This window comes from Cyprinus carpio, chromosome A4 (genome assembly GCF_018340385.1).
Source record: "Cyprinus carpio isolate SPL01 chromosome A4, ASM1834038v1, whole genome shotgun sequence".
NCBI classification, from domain to species: domain Eukaryota; kingdom Metazoa; phylum Chordata; class Actinopteri; order Cypriniformes; family Cyprinidae; genus Cyprinus; species Cyprinus carpio.
In genome coordinates, this window is record NC_056575.1 from 662,853 (window position 1) to 676,686 (window position 13,834).

Below are 13,834 nucleotides of genomic sequence, written 5' to 3' on the forward strand. Positions count from 1 at the left end.
AAATAAATTAAATAAATATTTAAATTAGCTTTTAAATCGAGATTTCCTTCAGTTAGACGATATTAATAGCTACAGTCCTGCTGAAGCGAAACCCGTGTAGAGTTTGGACCAGAGTAGACACAGTTGGTGGGAAACTAAAGACTGGTTAAGCTGGTGTGTCCAGGAAAGACATCACCATTCAAATCACCAGTTAAACCAGTTCATCTGGTCTGGTTTGTTCTGTGTAGACTGTGTTCTTACCGTTATCTTGAGCTTCTTTATCGTGATCGAATGAATCGAACTCCGCACATTAAACAAGTTCCTGAATAATAATAATATTGAAGAAAAAAAAGAAAAATGTTTCCTCCTTCGAGCCGGATTCGAACCAGCGACCTAAGGATCTCAGCAGATCCACCTCTACAGTCCTCCGCTCTACCAACTGAGCTATCGAAGGGGACGAAGAGCTGCTCGTGTAATATCACCTATCACTGTACAATAATTACAGTAGTTCGCCCAAACATCAGAATCATAGAACTTTATATTAATATCTGCTCACTCTCAGGCTATCCAAGATGCAGATAAGTTTGTTTCTTCTTCAGATTTGAAGAAATGCAGCATTTCATCACTTGCTCACCACTGGAGAAAGCGTATTATGGGATTAGGACTCGTTTATTTTTAGTAAAAAACGTCTTAATGATGGATTTGTTTCTGCTTGTGGATATATATGTAAATATTTGGGTTTCATAACACAATGAAACATGAAACAATCACAGAAATCAGTGATCCGGAACTGAACAGCATTGGTCTGTTTATTTATAAATCATTTACAAAGTAACGAATCAGCTCATCTCACAGGACACACGCCTGCTTCAAATGATACATTGTAGTTTAACAATGTGGTTTCCATAGCAACCCTGTCATTCTGGAGCCTGATGGCAGGAGATGCAGGTTTTTTTGACTCCGTGGATGATGTTTTTGTTGTAAATCATCCATCAGGTCATTCAGTGTTCAAGTACAGCGCTCAGCCAGCAGCAGTAGTCATTAGTGATCCACACAGAGCTAATAAACACCATGAAAAACATCTGCATAAAAGACAGAACCGTCAGTACAACAGATATAAAATCATGCAAATTGAAAACAAAGGGACATGATCACGGCTCAGCAGGGTGTGGTTGAGATCACGCTCGCGACAGCAGCTCCTGCGCGCGGCTCTTGGCGGCAGACGTGGCGTCCTGCAGGTAAACCCAGGTGCTGTTGGTGAAGGATCTCAGGTGATTCTGTAAGCAGTGGAGCGACACCTCGCCGCTACAGACACACAAAACATCAACACATTCAGCAACTCACAGCCACTTACTCAGTTCACATGCTAAGCTGTCAGCCAATCAGAACACAGCTTATTTGCATAAAGAAGTTCTCTACACAGGAAGTGACACAAAAAACATACACACTCTACCCACACCAGACAAAACTAAAGCTATAAATCAAAATCATTTTCATTTCATGTCAGTGCATCATAAACAGAGCGAAGCATCAGTGTACTGTCGGGGATTGTGTGTCGTGCTGTGTCCAGTGCAGACAGCATCACTCATTATAATGGGTTCTACTGCATTTCACTGTGTGTGTCCGGCGTAAAGGTTAATATTGAGCACTTTAGTGCAAATGACCTTGACTGAGGTTACAGGTGGAGCACAGTAAGTGTTTGTGATGATGTGATGTGTTGCGTGTCACTGACTCGCAGGACTCCTGCAGGCTCTTCCAGGCGTGCTGCAGCTCCGTCTTCAGATACTGCAGCGCCGGGACGATGATGTGCTCCTGGACGAACAGCAGCAGCTGCTTCACGTACTCCATGAACTCAAACACGCTCTCCGGAGTGTTCGCACGCACCTGAAGAACCAACACAATCACTGCAATCAATGTCTACAGAAACCTGGATTATCACAGGTAACTAAAACTGTTAGAAACTAAACAAATATCAACTGAAAAAAAAAAAAAAAAGTGTTAGTTGGCAAGGACACATTAAGAAAATTAATAAAACTATAGATATAATTAAGAATTAAAACATAAAATGCTACTAAAATAACACTGACACAAATACATAGAGGTTTGTGTGAGTTCAGGTGGCAATTTACTTAATATTTAATATAAATATATCTACAATTTTACATTATTAAATTAATACAATCCAATATGAATTAATAATAACAATAATATAATGAAAATACCATTTTAATTATTATTATATTATTTATTTATGTAAATATATATTAACTATTTTAGCTAATTTAGAATTAAAAAATTGTAAAAAATTTACATTTAGCATAACTATTATATTTATTTACAAATATTTATATTAAAAATAGATAGTTTTTAAAATAGCTATACATGAAATGATAATTTTAATAAATACTATTAAAAATATCTAATTTTTACAATATTACTGTTATTATCCAATATTAAAATTATTTATATAAATATATTTTCTTTAAATATGTAATATGTTTCGATAATATATTTAATTAATAATAAGACCAAAAAATAATTAACATTTATTTTACTATTAATATTATATCTCATACTGTCCATAATGTATATAAAATCAAACATTTTGGCCAAAATTGTGTAGCTCCAAACAAGCACAATAAACCTTGAGTACAGAATAAAAAATAAAAAAAAATACAAAAAAAAAAAAAAAAAAAGCAATCACAACTTTGATCGAGTAACAGGATGTTATCTATCTTCTGACCCATCACATCAGCAGCTCAAAGCTCTTCTGAGTGATCCGGCCCAGTTCATACCCCATCAGAGTCATCCCCGCCCCCCATCTCCCCCAACAAATAACCCGCGGCCTCCAGCGCGCGCGAGTAATAATACGGCGTGTTCTCTAACAGCCAGCTGCAACACAAACACGCGTGAGTCACGTGACGCTGCAGCAGCTCGTCCAGCGCACGTCTGAAGCGTTTCCTGACCTGACGCCCTGCTGGCCGCAGTGTGATACTTTACTCCAGGCCTGCTGGGATACGGCCGTGACCCCTGACCTCTCCAGATACAGCGCTGTGGTGGAGTCGGCGAACGAGCCCTGCGACCGGACGTCATGCGCGATGAAGCCCGCCACGAACACCAGTGACATCATCAGCACGCGCCACCAGGGGTAACCCCGACCCTGCATCTTCTGCTGCAGAGACTGATGGGAGACAACCAGTTTACCTTAGACATGTATTTACTACATGAAAAAAATTGAATGTACTTTGTGTTTTTAAGTGTGTGTCTTACGTGGCAGAGCGAGCTGCAGTCGCTGATGTGCTGTGTGTTTGTGCTGCTCTGCAGCTCGTCATTGGTCACTCTGAACGACTGGATGGTGTCCTGAAGGTTTTTCTGCAACTAAACAACAACAACACCACATGATGAGCACAAGATCTCGATTCATTCAAAAGCTACATTCGTGGCACACTCACGAGTTGCTGCCTAATATCATTTAAACAGAACATGCCAATAGAATACGCTTTAGAGTGCAGAAGACTCCACTGTATGAAGAAAAACAAATCACAAGCAGACAGCTGTTTGTCTTTGACTCTAACCTTCGGTGGAAGAGTGCTCCAGGACTGCAGCAGGTGACTCAGCAGAAGACTGAGGAGAGAAGGAGAGCAGCACTGAATCAATCATTCAGTCCAGACCTCCGCAGGTGTTTAATGGTGAAAGGCTGACCTGGACTGCGACAGGTGTTTGGTGTATAACTGCCTCCAGACGCTCAAACTCTGTCCGTCCACCGTCAGACACTCCGTCAGGCTCCGGAGACAGCTGCACATTAAACACACAGCAAATAATGCACACTAATGAGGGCACTTGCGATGCAGAATCAATGACGCAGTTTGATCTACTACACATACTAAAGCACGCGTGACGTCAAGATACACACAAACCCCTCAAATACACAGAAACTCAAAGGTCTTCACTACAACCCGCCAAAATAATAGTTCACTTGAACATAGAAATATACTACATTTATTATAATAGATTAAATATTTGAAAAAAATGTAAATAATATTTAAGTTCTATGAATTCAATTGATCAGACATCCTCTCTGATAATTAAAGAGTTTAATGAAATCATTTAAAGGAATCCAGGGAAAAGCACAGTCACAAGGTTTATAAGGCGCTGGTTAATGCGCGCCACACCTCTTTCTTCATGGCGTCAGGGCAGTTCGGCGTGGCTCGTGACAGGAAGGAGGGGAAGTACGTGTGCAGCGTCGATTCAGGTTTGGCTCCGAACGCCAGAACCTTGAGCCGCGGGTAAAGCTGACACAACTGCTCCTGCAGACTGCACAACAACACATGAATCAGGACCGTGAATCAAGCCATGAGTCAGGACATGAATCAATACATGAGAATCAGGGCGTGAATCAATACATGAGTCAGGGACATGAATCAACACCTGAATCAGGACATGAATCATAATGTGAATCAGGATTTTAATATGAATTAGGGCATGAATCAATAAGTGAATCAGGACATGAATCTGCACTTGAATCAGGACATTAATATGACTCATAATGTGAATCAGTACATGAATCAATCAGTGAATCAGGACATGAATTTGAATCAGGACATGAATCATAATGTGAATCAGTACATGAATCAATCAGTGAATCAGGGCGCAAATCTGAATCAGGATATGAATCAATAAGTGAATCAGGACCCGAATCTGAATCAGGACATGAATTCGCACTTTAATCAAAACATTAATATGAATTAGGGGCGTTAATAAGGACATGAATCAATAAGTGAATCAGGACATGAATTTGAATCAGGGCGGGAATCATAATGTGAATCAGGATGTGAATCTGAATCAGGACATGAATCAATAAGTGAATCAGGACCGAAATCTGAATCAGGACATGTCGCAATAAGTGAATCAGGACCGAATCTGAATCAGGACATGCAATCACACTTTGAATCAGAACATTAATATGAATTAGAGGCGTTAATCAGGGCGTGAATCAGGATGTAAATTTGAATCAGGACATGAATCAATAAGTGAATCAGGACCCGAATCTGAATCAGGACATGAATCATAATGTGAATCAGGATGTGAATCTGAATCAGGATATGAATCAATAGCGGAATCAGGACCGAATCTGAATCAGGACATGAATTTGAATTCAAAACATTAATAATAAGTGAATCAGGACCCGAATCTGAATCAGGACATGAATTCGCACTTTAATCAAAACATTAATATGAATTAGGGCGTTAATCAGGGCATGAATCAGGACATGAATTTGAATCAGGACCTGAGGCGTCTGATGATCTGTGTGTCTCACAGGGAGTCTCACCTCTGGGACAAGGCGTTTTTGGGCATATAGGCAAAGTCCAGCAGCGGGAAGAACTCCTTCGGCCCCATGACCCCGAAACCTTTGGTCAGGTTGGCATGAAGACTGAAACACAGACAAATAACTTGAGCTTCAGTTCAAGATGGTCCAGAACTCGAAGGTCTAAATCTTAAATAAAGACTCACGTGAGGAGGCGCTCCAGATAAGTGATGGCATACGCAGACAGAGCCTTCATCCCGAGAACAGGAAGCATGATCCCCAACCAAACTACACAAAAAAAACACACAAAAAAAAAACACACTACTGCTTCTGGAAGCTCATCTACATACAGAAACAAAGGTTCAGCACCAAAAACAGCCTGTTTAACACTTCATGAAAAACTAATGTTTGCTGCATGGCCGGAACAAAAACACCGTGTCACATATCAATATTTGAGATAAATTTAACTGAAACATTTCTCCTGTGTGATTCTTTTGCAAGGCAGAGGAAGAATCTCTCTCTCTCTCTCTCTTATACTTTATTTCTGTTCCTACTACAAAATATTTCTGGCTTCAGATTTCAACGTCCTTTTGCGTGTGTGTGTGTGTGTTTAGTTAAATAGATCTTATTTCTGTCTCTAAGGTTCTTTTCACAGTGATGTTTCTGGCAATGAGTAGCTAAATCATCTCTTCATTCATATGTTGGATAAATACCGCACTCACAAAGCAACATACACCGATTTTAAACCCAAACGTGAAGTATTTGATTCACATTTACATTATCTATCTATCTGTGGGTTTTTATAAATTTGTGTGGTGTGTGATTGAATATGACTTTCCAAACTTTTAGAGAGCAAGACTCAAGGAGAATCAGCATAAAGTTTGTGTTCCGTCCCCGGAGATCTTGCAGAAGTGCCGCTCTTTCTCAAGCTCTCACCTCTGAGGCCCTGGCTGAGGTCGTAGAATCCCGCCTGTCCCAGAGCCCACATGATGGTCAGACACTTGACCGGCCGGTTCTGATGAGAGCGCAGCAGCTCCAGGTGCTGTGGGGGGGTCACACGGGGGTCAGAGGTCACACAGGGGTATTACTGTTAACTAAAACCATTAAAAAACTGAAATAAAATAAATATTAGCCAAACTAAAATATATTTATGTATTTAATTATAGCTAGTTTTTTTACTTTATGTACTAAAATAACTGAAACAAAAAACTAAAACTTAATAAACTATATTAGACATATTTTATATTATTATAGAAAATAATAATAATACAAATGTAACAAAATCCAGAAAAATTAAAGCATGTCTGAAAAACTGTTATTGTTATTATTGCACTATTATTGTTACAACTGTAACAAATTATACTTGTATTAACTCAACTGTTTATACATCCTTCCAGATTATTAATTTAAACAATTAAATCTGACTACAGAAAAAAATGAACATGGAAAACAAAGAATTTAGAAAAATAAAATTGATTTCTATAAATATTAGAATTCAGACAAAAAGCAACTTGAAGTACTAAAATAACTAAAACTGAAATCAGAAATAAAAAGGAATAAAAACTATATAGACTAAATCAACTTGAAGTACTAAAATAACTAAAACTGAAATAAAAAGGAATTAAAACTATATAGACTAACAAAAAACGAAATTTACTAAAACTTTGCTACAGTGTTGTTGTAAATCTTAGCAGAGGCTCTGCTGGTATGTAGAGGGGTCAGAGGTCATTAGGGTGCACTGGTGTCCTGCGGGACTCACGTCAGGCAGCTTCAGCGAGACGATCTGAGGTTTGACCTGCACCAGAGCCTGGATGCACATCCTGTAGCCGTGCAGACACTCGCCTGCGGGAGCAGAAACAGATCAGCACTCACGGGTCTGTGAACACGAGCCGAGCCAGTAATGCACTCACCGGCCTGCAGGTCCTGCTCTCGCAGCATCGTAAACACGCAGTGGTCAAAGAACTCGGGCAGCGCGTCTGAACATCTGGCCAGCAGGGCTTTGATTACGGCTCTCAGCTCCTTACCAGCGAGGCAGTATGGGTAATCTAGACACACAGACACAGCATCAGAGCAGTTCTTCTGACATGATGACTCCTAAAACAGGTTATGAACAGGTTCAAGAGCAACTGAATCAATGACAAAAATTCAAAAATTCTTTCTTTTTTATAAATGTCTTTTAGTGTAGTTTCTGAGTGCAAATGTTGTCTAATATCATTTAAAACTAGACATTCTATTAAAATATGTTTTTTGGTTTCTCTTCTCCTTTCAATAAATATGAATGAGTGAGTCTTCAATGTTTAATTCCACATCCCGGTCATATCTAGTAATAACTTCTCTCACTTACTACTGGATTCACCTCACACAGTTAGTTAATAAAGATTAATTAAATAGTTTTATGCATTCATTTGATAACCACGGTTTGAGATGCAATCAAAAGGGACAAAATCCAGACAACATAGAAAGTCAGAAATGAAAAATGATTATTATTATTTTTATTATTATAAAATAATAAAATAAAAAAAAATATAAAAATCTAAATAATTTAATCAAATAAAAAATTAAAAATTACAAAATCCATCATAAATAAAAAAATATATTAATTAAACCATTAAAACAAAACATGAAACTTTGGAGAAAAAAAAAAAATAAATTAACACAATGAAGAAAAAATATAAACACATTATAATATAAGAACCTATAAAAATAAATAAATAAATAAAAAAAATAAAAAACTGAAGAATAAAGCCAAATAAATTATATCTGAAAAACACTCAAGATCAGTAAGAACTTGTGTTTTAAAAAGTTAAACATCTTCTTCCCATCAAAAAAACACTAATATTATCTAAAAAACACTATAATGTTAAATATCTGTTTTCTAATAAAATATCTATTTTTCTATGTGAGATCTCCTGTTAAATTGTAATTTATTTCTGTGATCGTAGCTGTATTTTTTCCAGCATCATTACTCCAGTCTTCAGTGTCACGTGATCTTCAGAAATCATAATAATATGCTAAAATTAAACAATAAAACACATTTTTCTGTATTTCTGATCAGATAAATGCAGGCTTGATGAGCATGTATTTCTAATATTAGTGTTTTCTGTATTTCTACACACCACACACACACACCGCCGTGAGCGGGTCTGAGCTGGCCGTTGGCGGGAAAAATTTGGTATCAAAAACCTTACCCCAACGACGGGTTCTCAGGAAACAGACTCGACTCTTCCCCCGCTCTTCCTTCCGCCGGCCCTGAAACAAAACCCCACCCTTGTTGGTTGTGTTGTGTTTGTTTTGTTTGTTCTCTAAAAAATTTTTTTTTTGTTGTGTTGTGTGTTGTTGTATGTGGTGTATTTTTGTGTTGTTGGAGTAAATAGAGAAGAGAATTTGTTGTTGTTGTTGTTTTGTGGTGGAGGTTTGTGTATGTGTGTGTGGAAGGGGAGTGTGTGAGGTGAGAAGAGTGAGGGAAGTGGTTTGTGTATGTAATATTGTTTGTTGTGTTTTGTTTGTTGTAAAAGTTTTTGTGTTGAGAATTTAAAGTTTGTTGGAAGTTTTGTGTGTGTATAGGGAGGTGGGGAGGTGTGTGTTGAGTGAGTGGAGAGAAGGAATTTGGTTTTTGTGTGTGGAAAGGGAAATGGAATTGGGGGTTTTTTGAGAGTGTGTGTGTGTAATGTAAGTGTGTTGAGTGTGTGTTGTGTTGTTGTATGGTAGAGGTGTGAGTGAGAGAAGGTGGTTTGTGATTTGTGTATGAGTAGAGTGTGTGTGTGTTGTGTGTTGCTCCGGCTCGGCCCTCCTCCAGGGCTTGTATGGGTCTGCTGCTGGCGGGGTCACACACACACACACACCTGGGCTTCTTCTGCTGGGTCTCAGCCGGTGGAGGAACCTGCTCCTTCTGCTCCATCTTCTCAAAGCTGTTGAATATGGTCTCAGACATCACGTCTGCAGACACACACACACACACACACACACACACACACACACACACCAACAAACTAAGAGTGTCTGTACTCAGGGTGCTTTCAGTTTAAAATCATTTTCACATTAAGTAAGATCATGAGATGTCTGATTTGTTTGTCTTTGAGTCTTGTTGTGTTTACGTCAGCATGTGAGTTCAGTTGACCAATAATAGTGTGCTGTGTGCGATCAGGAGTGTGTAGTAGTGATATAGTGTTGTGTAATCAGTGTGTCTGGAGATATCAGGATATTTGGATCGGCTGATGTTTGTAGGAAGTGTTTAATCACAGATTGATCGTGGTGTGTGTGTGTTGTGTGTATCAGTGTGTGTGTGTATCAGTGTGGTTGTGTGGTGTGAATGTGTGTGGGTAGTCAGGGTGTAGTGTGTACAGTGGTGTTCAGTAGTGTATCAGTGTGAGGTGTGTGTGTGTGTATCAGTGTGTGGATGTGTCAGTGTGTTGTGTGATTCAGTGTGTGTATCAGTTGTTTGTGATTAGTGTGTCCAAGTGTGTGTGTGTTGTGTTTTATCAGGTGTTTGTGTGTATCAGTGTGTGTATGAGTGGTGTCCCAGGGTTTGTGTGTGTGTTTGTGTATCCGGTGTGTGTGTGTATCAGTGTGTGTGTGTCCAAATTCAGATGTGGAAAAACCTGTGTATCAAGGTGTGTGTGTGTGTCTGTACCAGGTGTGTGATAAATCAGTGGCTGGATCCTTGTTTTGTTTTTTGGTGGTTTAGGTGTTGTGCAGGTTGGTTGTGTGTCTCAGTGGGTGTGTGTTGGGGCCTTGGGTGGGTGTTTTTTTTGTTAACAGTGTGAATGAGTCATGTGTGGTGTCAACTCAATGCACACCGGGGGGGGTGTTTGCTCCTGAAAATCCCAAATGGTGCCGGGACGCTTCGTGAGCGCCTTATTTGGTTTAAAAATTTTCCTTGCGCACTGTTTTGTCACTCGGGGGGGATGTCTGCTCCTGGGCCCGTCCGGAGCACCCCATGATTTCTGTTCTTTTTTTCTTCACCACCTCCCATCTGCCCGCGTCCTGGAGGCACGATACTCTCCGAAAAAAATCAATGATAATTAATAACCGACGCGGTGTTGTGATCAGACCAAAAAACAAAGGCTCTTATGCCACGTCCGTTTGGCGGCGCGCGGAAGTGCTGTCCTGTTCAAGTGGTCGTCCACTGCTCTGCTGAGCGCTTCCGGGTCAGCGCGGGGGAGGGCGAAATACTGATGAGCCCTTTTTTGAGTCCTAGTCCTGTAAGGCGCCGCGGCTAAAAATGTGTTTTAGTAGCTGTCTGTTTATCTATGTTATTCTATTAAAAAACATACTAAGCCTAAATTATCATGTAGTATTTTTTTTATATCCGCTACGTCGGGGCGGTCTGGAAAATGTGTTTGTTTATTAATGTAAAAACCTTGACTATTCGGTGTAAACCTGCTAGAGCGCGCGGGCTTAAAGGGAAGCAAATCCATCCTGACCAAATCGGAAGCGCCGCCGGCGTAGCACGTGACTGTCACTGAACGCGCAGGTGATTGGATGCGCTGTTCGAAGTTGTTATTTATTAAAGACGTCGCTCCTGCGAATGTATTCTTTTGAAAATGGGTTCAAGAGCTGATTCATTTTTAAATTTTAATGGCTAAATTTTCTTATTCATAAATGTACATTTCAGGAAAAAAACAATTGTGCTTACTATAGCGTTTAAAAAGGAAGTGAAGCATTTACCAGAAAGTATATACTGTTATGCCTATAATATTGTTTTTACCATACCCCCGCCCAGCATATGAAGATTGTTGTTTTGCTGTAATTGATATTGATTCTATTTGACATTCTGTTTTCATTAAATAAATGGGTTCACGAGCTGAGCGAAAAGGCTATAGTAGTTAATAAAATTCATTGGGTGCAAATGGAAAAAATTCCGATCTGATAATTATGTAAAGCAAAAACAACACTACCTTGAAAATAAAATCCTAGGAAATAATCATACAAATGTAATATATGTAAAATAAAATTCTGGGAGTTTTTGTAAATAAAAACAACACTTAATGAAAGTTAAATTTAATTAAAATAAAAGAGGTCCAATTGAAGTTAAAAGGGGTTTAAAAACGTAAACTTAAATTAAATTAAAGAGGATAAACGAAATTAACTTAAAATATCTAAAAAAAAAAATATAATAAAAACAATTACAATATGGCACTTGTTAAAAAATTAAATCATGAAAATGGAAATTAAAGTTATTTTAAAATTTAAAACAATGCAATATATTGATTAAAAAAAAATCACATCATAATTATGTAATTTTTAAAATAAAAACAATCAAAATAAAACACTATAAATCATAAAAATAGAATAACAATGTAAATAATTTAAAAATAAACTATTAAAAATAGGACACTTATGTAAAATAGAATCATTTGCACGTTACAAATTAGAATATTTTAAAAATAAAACAATTAATAAAGCACTTCCTAAAAATGTAATCATTATAAAAAAAAAAAAAAATCAAAAATTAAAGTAAAAGGTTAAAAAACAATAAAAACACTAACTTAAATTGTGTGGGAAAACTCACAATGTCAAAGAATTCCTTTTAATTAATCTAAACCAAATTTCATCTGCATGAAATGAAAACTTGCAAATAATAAATTTAGCAATCAACACTATAAGTGCACAAGAGACTATATTTTTATATATTTTATTTGACTATATAAATTAAGCCATGAGCTTTTATTCCTATGTGTATATCCACACACAACAAAATCCTCAAACTGTGACTCTTAAATCTTCCATTATGTTATGATGTATACTATTACTGTGTCTGATGTACTGTGTGCAGCTGGTGGTAAAGAGTGTGAATATCAACCGCAAAAAACACGTCCATCTTCTTTCTCCACCACTTTTTTAGTTTTACATATAAAACTCCACTTTGGGATGCACATGTTTGCAAACGGTTGCCATGACAGCAGGGTGAGCAGTGAAAGGGTGGGTTTTTCAATGACACAGGTCCTGTCAATCAAATAAAAAAGACTGAGAGGAATGAAATGCTTTAATTAAACTGTGTGGTGTATCGCAGGGGCCGTTAACTGTTAGTAATGGCCAAGGCTCTTCTGCTTCCCAATGTTCTTTTACTGAATCTTCATTCAGTGTTAGTTTTTCTTTTCATGCCGTTTGGACGGTTTTGCTTCAAAAATAAATGATAAAACTCGTTACACGGGCGCTATCAATGATTCCAAACACCACAAACTCTTTTACAGTCAGCATGAAGTCTCGGTTTTGCTGATGCCTTACCTTGCGTTTCTGGTCTGATGGGAATGTAATAAGATCAGGAGGCAGGAATAAAGAAAAGTAATTTGAAGTTTATTTAACCGCTGCGTTTGTCTGTGATTTGATCCGAAGCATCCACTTCCATTCACTGCTACTCTAAACTCCTCTGAATGACGAACGAACAGATCAACTGAACAACCTGACATAAGTGCCAAAACTCTCTATAAATAAGCTGATGGGAGCCAAAAATTAAAAAACTTGATTGCAACCTTGCCTCCTGTGTGTGTGGTGTCGCTACATCAGTGTGTTTGTGTGTGTGGAAAAGTGTCACCGCATCATCATCATCATCATCATCATCTTCATCTCATCCTTCATCGAGTCGTCTGGACTCTTTCATTAAACTCCCAGCCAATAAAGCCTTCAGCTTCACCGCATCACTTCAGACCTCATTAACATAGACACGCCCTACCACTCTATGAGCCTATTAGACCACGCCCCTAGTGTCTGCTGGTGGGGGATGGAGTGAAAGAGGGAGAGAAATAAAGAATGATGACACGATGGAGGAAGGGCAAGCGGAAAGGATGGAGTGGAGACGTGAGTGATGATGAGGCAAAGATCCTATTCATCCTGGTCCCGCAGCTGTTCGTCGTTCTCCTCGTAGTCCTCCGGTTAGGCCACACAAGCGACCATCCTGAAACAGACCACCCGAATCCCTCAACAACTCACTAAACAGTACGTTGCAAGCCTGTCAAGCTCAAGAACTCAGGAGTCTGCAGATACAACCCTGCAAGTGTCTTGAGGAATAAGAGTCAATCTGATGTTTAATTCTGGGGGCCAAAACAACAAAAACAAAGAAAAAAAGAAAAACATTTGCAGGGATCCATGAACTCAGAATTCTGAAGGAAAAAAGTCAGAATTCCAAGATAAAAAAAATGAATTTTGAGAAAAAAAAAAAAAAAATCTGAATTGCGCGAACAAAAAAAACTGAATTTAGAGGAAAAAAAGTCAGATTTTCTGACCCGAAGAAAAAAAAAGTCCAAGAAAAAAAAATGTCAGAAATGCAAGAAAAAAAAAAAAAACACTGAATTCAGGAAAAAAAAAAAAAGCAACAATAGGCCAAAAAAAGTATAAAATTATGGACATTTCAAGAAAAAAGCATGACAAGGGAAGCATTGCAAGGAAAAAAACTGAACTGCAAGAAAAAGTCAGAATTCTGAGAAAAACTAATCACGAATTGCGAGAAGGGGAATTGATTCCCCCAGGAAAAAAAAATCATTGCGCACGACAGAGAAAACCCCTGAATTTCCAGGAAAAAAGGTCCATAACTGTGAGATGAGCCAGTGGCTC

At 38.3% G+C, this 13,834-nt stretch overlaps 1 protein-coding gene, 1 non-coding gene and 1 pseudogene across 2 annotated transcripts in view; all 3 read right to left on the reverse strand.

Moving 5' to 3' along the window:
- Positions 1-344: 344 nt before the first annotated feature.
- On the reverse strand, positions 345-433 carry trnay-gua. The gene is given in 2 exon segments: positions 345-380; positions 397-433. It is a non-coding gene; the product is annotated as a tRNA-Tyr (tRNA).
- A 337-nt stretch (positions 434-770) lies between these two features.
- The window catches only part of LOC109083743 (transmembrane protein 214-B-like), a 69,022-nt gene continuing 55,958 nt past the window's right edge, over positions 771-13,834 (reverse strand). The window contains exons 2-15 of the mRNA XM_042736045.1: positions 9,123-9,220; positions 7,195-7,378; positions 7,044-7,126; positions 6,221-6,326; positions 5,491-5,572; positions 5,309-5,410; positions 4,150-4,293; positions 3,682-3,774; positions 3,555-3,603; positions 3,250-3,357; positions 2,946-3,160; positions 2,775-2,871; positions 1,712-1,896; positions 771-1,284 (exon numbers count right to left, since the gene is read on the reverse strand). Of these exons, the coding sequence (XP_042591979.1) occupies positions 1,158-1,284; positions 1,712-1,896; positions 2,775-2,871; positions 2,946-3,160; positions 3,250-3,357; positions 3,555-3,603; positions 3,682-3,774; positions 4,150-4,293; positions 5,309-5,410; positions 5,491-5,572; positions 6,221-6,326; positions 7,044-7,126; positions 7,195-7,378; positions 9,123-9,220 (1,673 nt within the window). The 3' untranslated portion in view covers positions 771-1,157. The remainder of the gene's footprint in view (positions 1,285-1,711; positions 1,897-2,774; positions 2,872-2,945; positions 3,161-3,249; positions 3,358-3,554; positions 3,604-3,681; positions 3,775-4,149; positions 4,294-5,308; positions 5,411-5,490; positions 5,573-6,220; positions 6,327-7,043; positions 7,127-7,194; positions 7,379-9,122; positions 9,221-13,834) is intronic.
- LOC122141084 overlaps positions 13,106-13,834 on the reverse strand; it is a 7,847-nt pseudogene continuing 7,118 nt past the window's right edge.